This window comes from Hypanus sabinus, chromosome 13 (genome assembly GCF_030144855.1).
Source record: "Hypanus sabinus isolate sHypSab1 chromosome 13, sHypSab1.hap1, whole genome shotgun sequence".
Lineage (NCBI taxonomy): Eukaryota > Metazoa > Chordata > Chondrichthyes > Myliobatiformes > Dasyatidae > Hypanus > Hypanus sabinus.
In genome coordinates, this window is record NC_082718.1 from 101,426,875 (window position 1) to 101,441,810 (window position 14,936).

Consider the following 14,936-nt stretch of genomic DNA (forward strand, 5'->3'; position numbering starts at 1 on the left):
TGGGGGTCCCAGATGATGGATGCTGTTTTCCTGCAACAGCACTCCATGTAAGTATGGTCTACACTACACTCGAGACCTAGAAGGGTTATTGAACCACTTCTACCTTTCAATTGCTGGGCCCTCCATCCTCTTCCACCAAGCTGTCCATCTTGGTGGGACTGCTTATAGGAATTGTACCTGTGTTTTGGAAATCGTTTGTGTTTGAGAGATTAGTTGTAGTTTGGAAATTGATTATCAAACAAAAATCCTCTAAGAATTTTAAATGTATTTTAAGCTTTTTACCCAAGTTTAAACATGAGGCTCTAAAAAATATAATGAACTGTGTTTGAACTACTTTGGCTAGCTGGAAATATCCCATCCTTGGTGTGTGGGGAGGATAATGCGTATTGGCAGCTAAAATTATCATGGAGGAGAAACAGGAAAGTGATCTAGTCTTTGAAGAGTAGGTGGCTGCAGTATAACCCTCCTTTAGTGAGGGTTCCTGAAGCCAGATATGTCAGATAAGGTTTAAGATCTTTCTTTGAGTTCTGAGCTATACATCCTTTACATTTTCATTGCTTAACTGAGTTGGGGAAATTATCCAACTGATATTTCTAAAGGCATGTTCTTTCATTTTCCCCTGCTGAATCTGTTGTGTATGCCTGAAAAGACATATGATGAATAAATAGTCTCATTTCTGTTTTTTTAATAAACGTATGATAGGGAGGGGTAATACTAAAGATTCTCTTAATCATGTACATCAGTTATGCATATGATATCTGTTAGGTTATGCACAGAGTAATATCAGAACTCTGATAAGATGAAATTTGTTAACTGTTTTCAAAACAAAATTTTTTAAAGAAAAAATGTTAGTAATATTAAAAATAGGAATGAGAGAGAACAGGAAATGTCATGTAAAATCTGGGAAATTAAATACAATGGCATTTAAGCATATAAAAATGTTCATCACTTAAAATGAGGAAGACATTGGAGGTCTGTTTCTATTTGTTTCCATCTGGCTACACTTTATAATGGACCATATAATGAATACATTTCCATGAATTTTTCTCAAATTTAATGTCCTTGGGGTGCAAATGTATTCAGTCCTGGTGAAAATTCCAAGAATTTATGTTCATATTCTGCATTATCAGCCTTGACTTCTATTATTATAAAAATGATGACCTGTTGTCACATCACAAACAAATGCAGTAAAAATTTATAGGTCATTGGTAGAACTTGTAAACTTGCAAGGAAAATCCTCATTTATTAAATAGAAAATGCAGAAAAAATAGAAAATTCGAGGTGAATGTGGAAATGTTTTTATCAAATTGAATTTTGAATCCTGGAAAGAGCCAGCCAGTGTAAGGTGACCATTAATTTGCAAATGTTTTCTAACAAGCTGTTGAACCTGAACCCAAAGATCTATTGCAAATTAGTTGTAAAGCAAAGCTTTTAAAATAACATGAAATGGAGAATGTTAGGTTTGCGGCAGAAATATGTTTACTTTTTAAAGTTTAGCTGTTTCCCTTCATCATCCAAATTATGTATAGCAGAATTTAAACATTAGAAAGTAAATTCTACTTGTGGTATTTGAAATCGAATGGATTCAATTGTCCTCCTTTGTTACTCTTGTACTTATACTTGAATGATATACAAAGTAATTCATTCCTATATATGACTCAGGAATTGCCTGTGATAAGTTAAATTTATTAAAGAAATAAAATGCTTATCAACCTACATTCTCAGTTCACTATGAAATAATATTAAATGCTGCGTTTTTTCTTTGATTGAAAGTCCTTTTTGTTTGCATTTTCAGGCAGTGCTGAGCAGCCTACCATTACAATTACTCCTGGAGAAAAGTTGCCAAATGGGACAATCTATGTAATCAAACATTCCGATGTTTCATTCAACTGCTCAACAATGTCACAACAGAAGTCAAATATATCTTGGTTGTTTAGTCGGGATTCAATGCAACAAACTTGTAAAACAGTTGAGGGAACCTTTGCGGAATTTACACATCTCAATGTGGGAAGTGACAAGCAAGGGAACTATACTTGCTCGACAAATTACAGTGTTACCAAGGAAGTTCTTGTCTACTGTAAGTTTATATCTACTGAATTAACTTCTTCCACTGTTATAAGATTTCTTCCCTCCCCCCCCCCCCCCCCCCAAGGGTATAGTAAATTGCAAGTTAAACACATTTTAAAATTTTAAATTGTTTATGCCTATGGGCCCCATTTTATTGTTTATTGTTTATGGTGGGAATATAATCTTTAACCCAAGCTGTCATCTTTCTCATGAGATACTAAACATATGTAAGACTTTCTCCTCTTTCTTTAGTGGACATAGAAAGAAATAAAATGTCTATAAAAAGTACTCACTCCACTTGGAAGTTTTCAAGTTTTGCAACATTGAATCACAGTGGATTTTATTTGGCTTTGACACTGATCAACAGAAAAAAAAACACTTTTATTTCAAAATGAATATAGATCTCTACAAAGTGATCTAAATTAAAACACAAAATAATTGATTGCATAAGTATTCACCCCCCACGCCCCTTAATATGACACACCAAATCATCACTGGTGCAGCCAATTGGTTTGAGAAGTCATACAATTTGTTAATTGGAGATCTGTTTTTGGAGACCTGTATGCAGTCAAGGTGTTTCAATTGATTGTAGTAAAAATATACCTGTATCTGGAAGGTCCAGCTGCTGGTGAGTCAGCATCAAGGCGAAACCTACACCATGAAGACAAAAGAACACTCCAAGCAACTCCTCAAAAAGATTATTGAAAATCAAAATTCAGGAGGCGGATACAAGAAAATTTCCAAGGCACTGTATTATCCCTTGGAGTACAGTTAAGTCAATCATCAAGAAATGAGGAAAGAACATGGCATAGCTGTAAATCTCCCTAGAGTAGGCTATCCACAAAAACTGAGTGACCGTGCAAGAAGGGTACTAGTGAGGGAGGCAACAAAGAGACCTAAGTGAACCCTGGAGGAGTTACAGGCTTCAGTGGCTGAGGTGGGAGAGACTGCACAGACAACAACTGTTGCCCGGGTGCTTCACCAGTTGCAGCTTTATGGGGGAGTGGCAAAGAGAAAACCACTGTTGGGGGAAAAAAAACTCGCATGAGACCTATCCACACAAGCTCAAGGCTGTAATTGGTGCATCCACTAAGTACTGACTTGAAGGGGGTGAATACTTGTGCAATCAATTATTCTCTGTTTTACATTTGTTATTAATTTAAATCACTTTGTAGAGGTCTGTTTTCAATTTGATACAAAAGGGTCTTTTTCTGTTGATCAGTGTTAAAAAAGGCAAATTAAGTCCACTGTGATTCAATGTTGTAAACTACTAAAACATGAAAACTTTAAAGGGGAGTGAATACTTTTTATTTATTTATTAAATTTTTAAGAGAATTACATAAAATGAATAGAATATTAGAATGGTGAAAAATTAATATTGGCCCTCTCCCCCTTAGACCCCTATCTATATAAAAAAAAGAAAAAAGATAGAAAGAAATACTTTTTATAGGCACTGTATAGCATCTTTCCGAAGAAGAGAGAAATTATCCTTCATGTCCTACCTGATTTCTTTTCCTCAAACAAAACCAGAAAAGTAAAATTATATTAAAATACATACACTCAGTGGCCACTGTATTAAGCACCCCTTGTTATTCGAGTTACTGGCACCTGCCATAGAAACATAGAAAATAGGTGCAGGAGTAGGCCATTCAGCCCTTTAAGCCTGCTCCGCCATTCAGTATGATCATGGCTGATGGTTCAACTCAGAACCCTGTCAGCTTGAACCATTCTCCTCTGCCCTCTGTCATTAACAAGGTGTTTTCATCCAGGCACCTGCTGCTTACTGGACTTTTTTTTTGTTTTTCTCACCACTCTCTGTAAACACTAGACAATGGTGTGTGTGAAAATCCCAGGGGATCAGTAGTTTCTGAGATACTCAAACCATCCCATCCGGCATTAACAATCATTCCATCATCAAAGTAACTTAGTAATTTTCCCCATTCCCCACTCTGCTGTTTGGTTCTGAACAACAATGAACCTCTTGACCATGTCTCCATGCGTTTATGTATTGAGTTGCGGCCACGTGATTGGCTCATTAGATAATTGTATTAACATACAGGTGTACTAATTAAGTGGCTGCTGGGTGTAGTTTTTATGGGAGTTTTCTAGGAATAAATTGGCACCTGCTTTTCCAACGTTGCAAATAAAAATAGGCTTAGTTATACTGTGATACTGTTTGGATCAATCTGAAATTTAAATAATAACAAGCGAGTATTTATTTAACAGAGTGAAGTTATTCAGTTTTTGTTTGCTTAAATGTTGAAAGTTGTGAACTTCATCACTATATAAAAAACATACAATAAAGAGAAAAGATGCAAGGACATTTGACTTTGGTTAGAATTTTGCTTCCACGTTGACTGTAATGTATCTGATTTATTGTGGTTTGGATCTGGATCAGCAATCAGTGGAATAAGACTGAGAACTATAGTGATTCTCAACAAAGGCATGCAGGTGGACCCAGCAATTTTATAGGTTTATCAGTAAGTCCCCCAAGCTGTTTAACTACAGAGGTGACTGACAGTTGGATAAAACCTTTAAAAAAAATATGGGCTGGGGAGAAATCTAGCTCGAATGTGAACTATAGCTTTGGTAGGTCTGACCTTCAACATAGCTATTAAACATAATGCTAGGGCTAAATTATGATACGCTTGTATAACTGTGGTTGTATTCCCTTGAATTTAGTAGGTTGATGTAATCAAGGTGTTTAGAATGATAAATTACTTTCAGAGGGCTAATATAATAAACCATTTCCTCGAGTGTAGAAATTCGATGTAAAATAATAATCTTAAAGTGAGTACAGTGAAGTCAGACTAATAGGAACACTTCGTGATCAGTACATTTTGCCCCAGTTAGGTGGCTGCCCCAATTAGCCAAAATTTCATAAAAATAGTTTAAAAGGTATAATGAAGACAAGCTAGAATTTAACTGAGTAATAAATCTTTGATTAAAAATAAAAATACAGAACTAATTAGAACATTACCAATGCTATCACAGTACTATAAAACTGTGTATCGGCTCCTAATAGTTATCAACGGAGGAATTTTTCCAGTGTATGCTGCCGTGTTCTTTTAAGTGACTGTAAATGAACAAAATCGGTACAGATAATGGACTATCTTCAAACAATGCTTTTGATGATTGCATCCCCCAAATCTTCATTTTCATTATAATATTCAAGATGATTGTCAGTACCTTCAAATTCTTTGTAGTTCTTAACTTGTTGAAGTAGTGAAATCATTTCATTTTCACTCCTGGCCAAGTCTGGTATCTCCAAATCTGAATGCTTGAAACTTGATTACAGTTTCTGAATTGTCTTACTGCTTATTTCTCGTCTACTATCAGTGATATAAACCACTACTTTTTGAATGCAAACGCATGCAACTGATGCAATTTTAAAGCTGATTGCTCTAAACAAGGTGTAGTGTCTAACAGCTGCTCAAGTGCACTCACTGACGGTCGTTAGAAACTGCTTGGCAACAGTCTCCTGTCAACTTCACCATTGATTTGATTGTTATGGCGGACTGGAAGACTCAATCTTAAATTGCAAGGAAATTATGTGAGTCTTATCAAAGTCAAATCAGTGCTCTCCACATTTCTGTCCAAGTTAACACAATTTAAGTGCAAATTGGAAGATTTGCTTCTGTACTGTACTGTTCTCAACCTCTTTCCACGATTTTCCTTTGATGATATTTCTTAGAACCCTGTCTATTGGAGGTTTACGCCATCTGTGTTAATAAATCCTTAAGTAGTTCAGTAATTTTCTCTAATTGGAAAAGCTCCAATAAAGCACAGTGGGAATTATATTGAGTTAATGATGCTCCTTCAGCATATTGTTGTGCTTGTTACAGGTTGAGAACTAATGTACTTTGGTTATTCAGAGGTTTTCAAAAAACAGAAGGAAAAAGGAGTTTTCTGTTCATGGATGCCTGTCGGTTCCTCACCAGCAGGATTTTAGCATGATGACATTTTGAATACTGATGTATCCTTATACAATCTTAAATTTCAGCAAAGGATAAAGCAATAAAGCCATTACTGGTTTTGGTCTTTTTATATAAGGGCCCTATGATCAAGAAAAAAATGAGTGAACTGCAAATAAAATTCAATCATTTTCATAACAATGTAAATTAAACTGGAAAATTAGTTTATTATTGTCATATATTCTGAGGTACACTGAGAACCATGTCTCGCATACCATGTCTATAGATCAATTCACTACAACAGCGTATTGAGGTCGTATAAAGTAAAACTGTAACAGTGCAATTTTGTAGGTCTCCATGTTGTATGATACTTGTAAGAATGGCTGAGTTGTTATTCCAGAATGTAGCAGGATTTGGAAGTTAGCTATTATATATAAAAATATCGAGGAGCAAATTTAGGAAACAGATAACATCTAAAGCTGTTGAGATAATTGTTCAGAATAGAGAACTAGGGTGTTCTTGGGGAAAATATGATACTTGCTGAATACCTAATAACCTAGTTCTTGGAAGTTCTTATTCCATTCAGAAGCTAGAACACCATAACGAATTAATAATATGCCATTTTCATTTCTCAGATCCACCAGAGGGACCCCCTTTGTGTCATGCAGAATCCTCTGACCACAGCGTACATCTGCTTTGTTCTTGGACTGATGGATATCCCCATCCGACATTTGCTTGGTCAAATAAGACTTGGAACTACAAAGCCAGTGATCAAGTGCATGGTCAGCCAGGATTAAATGATAGCATGGTACTACAAATCAAAGGGTCAGATTTACATGATGGCCAAATATTTAAATGTGTGGGCCATCATATTGCATATGAACAAAAGATGGAACCATCGTGCTCATTAATGTTGAGTAAGTATGTGACAATTCTATCAGAGACTGAGAAGTGCAACAAGATGCTGCTTTTGTGCCACTTTCACGTTTTCTCCATAAGTTCATTTGCTTTGTAACAGCTCAAAGTTATAATAATTTTAAAGTTTTGACTAAGGCTCAAAATATTACGGGGCCGATAAATGAGTGATAAAGTATAGAACTACCAACTTTGAGGATAAACTCTTCTGCCTTTTGCTTTGGCAATGAAATGCACTTTATTGAAAAATGAACAGATTCTTTTCCATGAGCATATAAAGCTGCTTTGTGTTTTACCACTTATTTCCTTGCTGTTTAAAGTCAAATTGAACCTAAGCATCTGACGGTCAACGGGATTTTAAAATCCCTTATTATTAAGTTGAATAAAGTGCCTGATCTGTACATTAAGCAATCCGCTTGGTTTTAGACATTTATAGAAGTTGGCTATTTTAAGGATGGGCTCAGGAGAAACTGCTTTAAAGGTAAATCATATTTCTAAAAGTCATTCTGTGTTTAACCTATATAGGATATAGGTCCTATATCTAAAGTTGTAATTTCCTTTATGATGTACTGCTTTCACCATGGTAGAAAGAAAATTAATTTCAAAACCCTGTTTTATATGTTATTGTGTGTGATATTGATGGTAGATAGCCGATATGATGTAGCATTAATTGTTGCAATCTGATATTAAGAGTAGATGCCTTTAATTAATAATTTACCTGGTACAGTATCTTCACTTTAATGTAGTCAATTCTATACACCATATACCATAAACACTAGAGGTTTTTCAGATGCTGAAAATCTTGAGCAACACACACAGTAGAGCAGTAGAGCTACTAGGACTTGATGTTTCAATCCCAATGATAAAGTTGGCACCCTCGATGTTGGCAGTGGCTTGGAGTGGTGACGAGGAGGGTAGCTACATCATCGGGGTCATCAGGTGGGTACCCTCCTTCTTTGACGTTTCATTGATAAGCCCACGATGTCTCCAGAGGGCTCAATGGTGCTACCTGGCGTCCCAGATACACCCCCCTCAGTTCCGTACCCTCCTGTCTTCATCTTGCAGCCCAGTTGTTGTCTTTCCTTTTAATCCAAATCCAATTACTGCTTTCCTCTGCTGCATTTGACAAGGACTTGATTGCTTGTTGGAGGGAGACACCCCTCACCCCACCTTCTTCACTAGACTGGTCGTAGATGTAGCAACGAATCCCCTGCATCCCACTTCTACAGGGAAAATCTTGGTCCTCCAGCCGTTCTGAGCAGCTTCAGTTGCCAGTTCAGAGTACTGGGTCTTTTTCCTCTCATAAGCTTCTTCAACGTCATCTTCCCATGGTACTGTCAATTCCACGACATATGCCAGCTGGAGGGACACAGCAAGTCTGCCAGCATCCATGGAGGAGAATAAACATTCAACGATTTAGGCTGAGACAACTTGTATCCTACCACTTGACCTGACTTTACAAATCTTAGATTGTGTATGCGGCAAATTCATTGACCATATGTTATTTTTATTAATAGTGAATAACAAGGACATGTTCAAATTAATGGTTTTCTGAATCAGTTTAAATACCTATTTTAGTGTGAATACCTCCTTTAAGACAGCTCTAAATGTCTTCTATTTGCTACCTTAAATGCCAGCAGAGTAACAGGCATTTGATGATGAAATGTCTTCCATGGTACTTCCTGAGAAAGACTAATGTCTTAGACAGTTTACCTTTATGAAGGGGTGCTTTCAACAAATAAGACTGAGCTGTCCCGATATTCGAGGATTGTGCATTACACTCCACTCAGAACATATTTACAAGAATATGTATGCTTTAAGTGGTGGATCCAGATGGGTAATTGATTTGTAAATTAAATGTTATTTTTAGAAAAAGAACAAATTTTAGCTCTTTCTTTCAAAGATATTGTTTGAAGTTTTGTATGTAGCTGTTACTTCAAATGTTAATGTAGGTGTGATTCATCAAATGTTACAGCAACAATTTGTGCTACTTCATTCATGTCTTTGCTTCAGTGAAATTGTTGAAACTGATTTTCACAATCAAAATTGAGTACGCAATAATATGTAATTTTTCACCCTTCCTTCCACTTCCTCATTCTTCAATCACAACGATAAAACTATGTTGGTCTTTTACTATTTTGGTGTGAAAAAGATTACATTGAATATTGAATGATATTTTATTGAATATAGATCTTGATACATTTCAGAGGTTCCACTTCCTGAATCAAAACCTCTTGTATATGGAATTGAGGGAAGGAATACAACACTCATCTGCCACTCTAAGGAAGGAAATCCTCTTCCGAAATTAACCTGGCTACGAAACGATGACGTGGAAATTTTCACTAATAATAAATATATAGTCTTACAAGAGGGTGTTACTTCATTCCTAACAATACAACAGTCATCTAAAGCATTGGATGAAGGGAGATATGTTTGCAAGAGTGAAAATCCTCTGGGGATTAAAGAAGTGGAAATATGGGTCTCATTTAACAGTGAGTTGAATGTTTTCTAAAAAAGTATTAGAAATTTTAAATCATTGTAAATCTTTTCTAAAGCATGGTAAAATGTCACCATCTTTCATTTGACAACTTTGTATCTTTTTCTGTACAAACAGATAAAAACATTTCTGGATTGGTTGGAGCAATTGCTATCCTTGTACTTCTAATTATTGCTGCAATTTGTGGAATTTTCCTCTATAAGAACAGGAACCTATTTAACACAAGTAAGTATTGGATGCAGCTTTTAAATTCATCAGCAGCTCTTAATATTGTGCATAAATAAACATTTCAATGTGGATAGTGTAATTTACATAACTAATATTTGATGAGATTTTCATCCAATGTGCAACTGAACTGTAAAATTCTGTGATAATGATCTATAAATTGGTGATTCCTCCAGGATTATTTTTAAAAATAATACTTTTTTAAAAAAAAATCAATTTTATGCTTCAGTTTCTTTTGCACTATATATTTATGTATGACATTTCACTTGCAGAACACCTTTCTGTTCTACCATACAATAGACAACCAGTTAATTAATATGTGTATTTCAGAACATACCTATGTACTTATAGTTAATAATTTAAGTATTTACATTTAAATAAGCATTAAACCTTTGAATTTATCATGCAAAAGATCTTTCTGTGCTTTGTGACAGAGTAATTGTTGAGCTGGAAGCTTGTTTTTGAATTTAATTTAATAGAATTTCTATCTTTACACTTGAGGAACAGAAGTAAAACATGTATAATTTTAATCCTCTAGTGATGCTGTTTGGTAAGTAAGCTTCTCAGTTAGCACAGCAGGTGGACTTTTCCTAATAGAAAGTTTGTACTTGTGCTTTATAAGTTCATTGATGCTATTGTGCCTAACAGTGTGAAGTGAAATAATTATGTCAGCAGTTTAGGGCATTAAAGTATTTAAAGCATCATGCAGTAATATTCAATACAAAGACAAAGCACTTCAATTAAGTTATATTTTGTTAAATATGTTATCAATATGCAAAATAAGTTGAATTATTACATTCACTTAAATCATCAGTATTTGTGAATTTAAAAAAAATAAACTGTTGTGGCAGCAAGACTTCTTCTCCAGTTTGACAGTGATCTTTCTGGGGTCTTATTAATCTACAGTAAGAATTGCCATCACTGTGTGAGTTTAATTTGCAAAGTTTGTCAGCTCTGCTTTGCAACTGCTATTAGTATTTCGTCAGTCAAAGTATTTGGCAGAATAGCTTCTTATAAATCTCTCCTCCCTATTTTGCAAAATCAAGTCCAGTTGAACCAGTGAAGAACAATAAAGGCTTAACAGTATTGCCAATTTTATTCAATACATAAAATCAATTAGAAAGTTTAAAGAAACAGTATCATCCAAGAATCTGTTGGAAGTTTTGCAATGATCTACTCTAGTGTTCTATTAAAATTATCAATTTTATTAGGTCTTCAGTAATTAATTTAACAGTCAACACAATGTTGCTGTGACTTCTCCCATGTGCATAGAAAGCAGTTCCTTTATTTTTACTAAGAACAAATTTTTGCACTTGTATCACAATGTTAGGCATTTCACTAGGTTGATTTATCAGCTATTGCTTCAACCTGGACAGTATTTATATCCTGGATATAAAAAAGTAAAATCACATAGTACAGTATTGATGTTTACAATTACTCTAATAAGATTGCTGCACGATGCATGGAATTGTCTTCAAAGATCAAAGTAAATTTATTATCAAAGTACGTATATGTCACTGTATACACTTTCTTATCAGCATACTCGATAAATCCATAATAGAATAATAACCATAATAGAATCTGTGAAAGACAACACCATCTTGGGAGTTCAGCCAGTGTGCAAAGAACTGCAAAGAGAAAAATAAATAAATAATAATATAAAAATCAATAAGCAATAAATATCAAGGATATGAGATAAAGAGTCCCTGAAAGTCCATAGGTTGTGCAGACTTCTCAATAATAGAGCAAGTGAAGTTATCCCCTTTAGTTCAAGATCTTGATGGTCAAGGAGTAATAACTGTTCCAGAATCTGATGGTGTGAGTCCTGAGGCCCCTGTCCCTCCTTCCTGATGGCAGCAGCAAGAAGAGAGCATGTTCTAGGTGGGGAGAGTCCCTGATGATGGATGCTGCTTTCCTGCAATAACACTCTGTGTAGATGTGTTCAGTGGTGAGGTGGGTTTGCCCTTAATATTCTGGGATGTGTCCATTACTTTTGAAGGATTTTCCATTCAAGAGCCTCGGTGATTCCATACATTGGTGATGCAGCCAGCGAATATACTCTCCACACACGTCTATAGAAATTTGTCAGCATTTTAAATGTCGTGTGGACACTACACAAACTTCTAAGGAAGTAAAGATGCTGCCATGCTTTCTTTGTAATTGCATTTGTGTGCTGGATGTAGAACAGATCCTTCAACATAATAACACCAAAGTATTTAAAGTTGCTGACTTTCTTCACCTCTGACCCTCTTGCTTCCTCCCCCGAAGTCAATAATCAGCTCACATTGAGTAAGAGATTGTTGTTATGGTACCCCACAGCCAGATTTTCAATCTCCCTTCCTTATGCTGATTCATCACCACCTTTGATTCAGTCTATGACAGTGGTGTCATCAGCAAACTTAAATATGGCATTGGAGTTGTGCTTAGCCACATAGTTGTAAGTGTAAAACAAGCAGGGCAGAGGGCCAAGGACACAGCCTTGTGGTTCACCTGTGCTGATGGAGATCCTGGAGGAGACGTTGGTGCCAATTCAAACAGACCGAGGTCTGCAACTGAGGAAATCTTGGACCCAATTGCACAAGGAGGTTTTGAAGCAAAAGTCTTGATGTTTATTGATCAGTTTTGTGGATATTGTGGATTATTGATATATTAACCAACTCTGTCATCACTAAACCTACCAGTTCACTTTTATTTTTATCTTTTTCCAGGAAGACATTTTTGGTAAGTAAAATATTTTAAAATCTATATAAATAACATTGCAACCTTGTTGGCTAAATCATTAGAGGGAGCTGAACCCTAGATGGAATAGCTATTTTTATTTAGCTTAGATCTACATTTCATTAGGCTACTAGTTATTTCAATGTGATATATAAGTCCATTATGGCTTGAAATGAATAATCAAATGAAAGTAAAAGTACATTATTTGGCAGTCTGTTCCAGCTCCTTCACATGAACATATAAATAGAATTGGATAGGGTAGAATACTTTGTCTCAAAGAAAGGTTTTTAGAATGAATGTGTAAATTGACTGCTATCACTAGTTCAAACTGATTGCTGTAACTAACTGAATAGTACAATGTTTTTACTGTAAAGATTTTCTGGTCTAGTGTACACTTTAGATGGTCAGACTGGGATTAGATACTTGATTTTAGCATTTATTGACATTCAAGTAAGTGTGTGACAAAAAGCAATATTTTAAAATATGACAAACAGCAAGATTTAAAAATATTTCTGAAGAAGGGAAACATTTGCAAACTCAAGGACACTTCAGTGCAGAGCTGATGTATTTTCGGAAACAGAACAAGGGACTGAAATTAATCACTCAAAGGGAAAGTAAAGCAAGATATGCAAGAACAGTTTATTCAAGTTGTCATGACCAAGAATACCTCTCCACTGATTGTTAAAACTGGGTCATTGTCTTTCTGTACTTGAGCCATTAAGTGGTTGAGTGCAAAATTCATTTGTGACTGTAGAACTTTGTGGTTTAAACTTCAATGTAATGTTAGGATTATTGAAAAAGGAGAAAAGTGGAGTGATAATGTTGGTAATCTAATTACAATTTTTGCATTCATTGTTGCCACATCAGTTTGTTTAACACCTAAAACAGTCTTCTGTGGGTAATTTGCTTTGTGATCCCCATGTTTCCAAATTCGCAGGCAAACGGGTTCAAATGTTTTTACTCTGGTGGATTCGGAGGAAGACGACTATCTTGCAGATGAGGGTTCATCTGGAATAACCTCAGTTGTTAATCATCAACCTGTTCAGTCAATAAATGGTCATGCTTTTGTTGAAGGTAAGTAATCTTTGACCAGGATGATAGGGAAAGGCATTCATTGAATATCTGTGTGTGTGTGGCATAACTAAATCACAATACTACTATCTGATCTTAATTTGGGTTGGTGTAATTAGAGGAATAAATCTAATATGAACATTGTTAGCATAAGATTTTTCTTTTTTCTTATCAAGTCTTTCTGTTCCGTGACCTTTCTAAGCTTAAGGGTTTGGTGAGGATCCATTGCTTTTCATCGTGATGTAAGTGTGATTGATGTGTGACTGAGGCGTTGTCAGTCAGTTCTGTCTGTTAAACCAGTGTTATATTGGAAGGCAACTGAAGCAGCCTGAGGGAACTTATTCCAAATTTTCCACATTCAGTAAATCTAGGATTTTCATTTGCGAATTTTGATCAGCACGTGTTGAGGAACCAAAGGATAATTCGCATAATTCTGTAATTAGGATCAAAAGGCCTTCTGGCTTTTTGGAGGGGAGAGAGAAGGGCCATTCACCTTGAGGTTATATTCTCCACATCCTCCGTAATTGCACAAAACACAGCATTTCATACATCCTCAATTTTAGACATGAGGTGCGACAGTCCCAAAGTTCAAAGTGTCAGTTGTCATTTCTTAACAAATCTGAAGTGAAGGAAGTGTGTGATCGGACACTTCGCAGATTAAATTCTTGGTGTGATCATAATGTGTCTTGGAGACCCCTTCTAGTCTGTTTCAAGCAGACTCACCTTTTGTTAATGATCACATCTCTATGGAAACCATTTATACTCAGCAGATGTGTCCTTCCTCGCCACATTACATCTGAGGACTGTCTGGATTCAACAGATCGGTTACCTCTCCCTGCACTTCTGCAGTGATTAATTATTTTGAGAAGATGTTATTACTCCTTTTTATTATCCCATAGCAACCATCCATCTCAGGAGACATGGAACATTCTGGTGTACCTTTCACAAGAGGTCCATCTGTGCCTATACCTCTTGCTCTGTCCACTTTATTTTGAAGTCCATGTGCTCCAGGAAAACATGGCATATGGTGTTGACCCTGAGGATGTCAATTAATTCTTCAGAGATGCACTTGCATGCCCGTGTGCTGATTCAGGCTCCTATTTAGACTGTGACCTCTGGTGAAAATGGGATTATTTTCCAAGAAACTTTTTTAGTCGGCTATGTGATCTACTAAGCCTACGCAAATCAGGTCTGATGTTGGTGAAGCAGAAACATGCCCTTATTAGGTTATATTATGATAATCAAGTTGACCTTACCTTTTATTTCCATGTTTAGATGCCTAATTTTGATGTGAATGAAAACATTTCTTATGTGTAAATGCCTTCTTCCATTAGTCACCAAAAATCTACAGTCTAGTTCTTTGGGGATCCCAATGGTTTAGTTCAGTATCTGAACCCCATTTCCCATGCTCCCTGTAAACTTTATGGGTTTACTGGAAAATTTGTTGCACTACTGAGTTAACATTTTTTAAAAGAAAAAGGTTCATTTAAAACTATGTTGAGGTATATATAGGAATTAGATCCAGTAGT

At 35.8% G+C, this 14,936-nt stretch overlaps 1 protein-coding gene across 1 annotated transcript in view; it reads left to right on the forward strand.

Moving 5' to 3' along the window:
• The window catches only part of vsig10 (V-set and immunoglobulin domain containing 10), a 28,086-nt gene that overhangs the window by 3,061 nt on the left and 10,089 nt on the right, over window positions 1–14,936 (forward strand). The window contains exons 2-7 of the mRNA XM_059988306.1: window positions 1,796–2,077; window positions 6,617–6,898; window positions 9,104–9,388; window positions 9,511–9,618; window positions 12,327–12,339; window positions 13,274–13,410. Of these exons, the coding sequence (XP_059844289.1) occupies window positions 1,796–2,077; window positions 6,617–6,898; window positions 9,104–9,388; window positions 9,511–9,618; window positions 12,327–12,339; window positions 13,274–13,410 (1,107 nt within the window). The remainder of the gene's footprint in view (window positions 1–1,795; window positions 2,078–6,616; window positions 6,899–9,103; window positions 9,389–9,510; window positions 9,619–12,326; window positions 12,340–13,273; window positions 13,411–14,936) is intronic.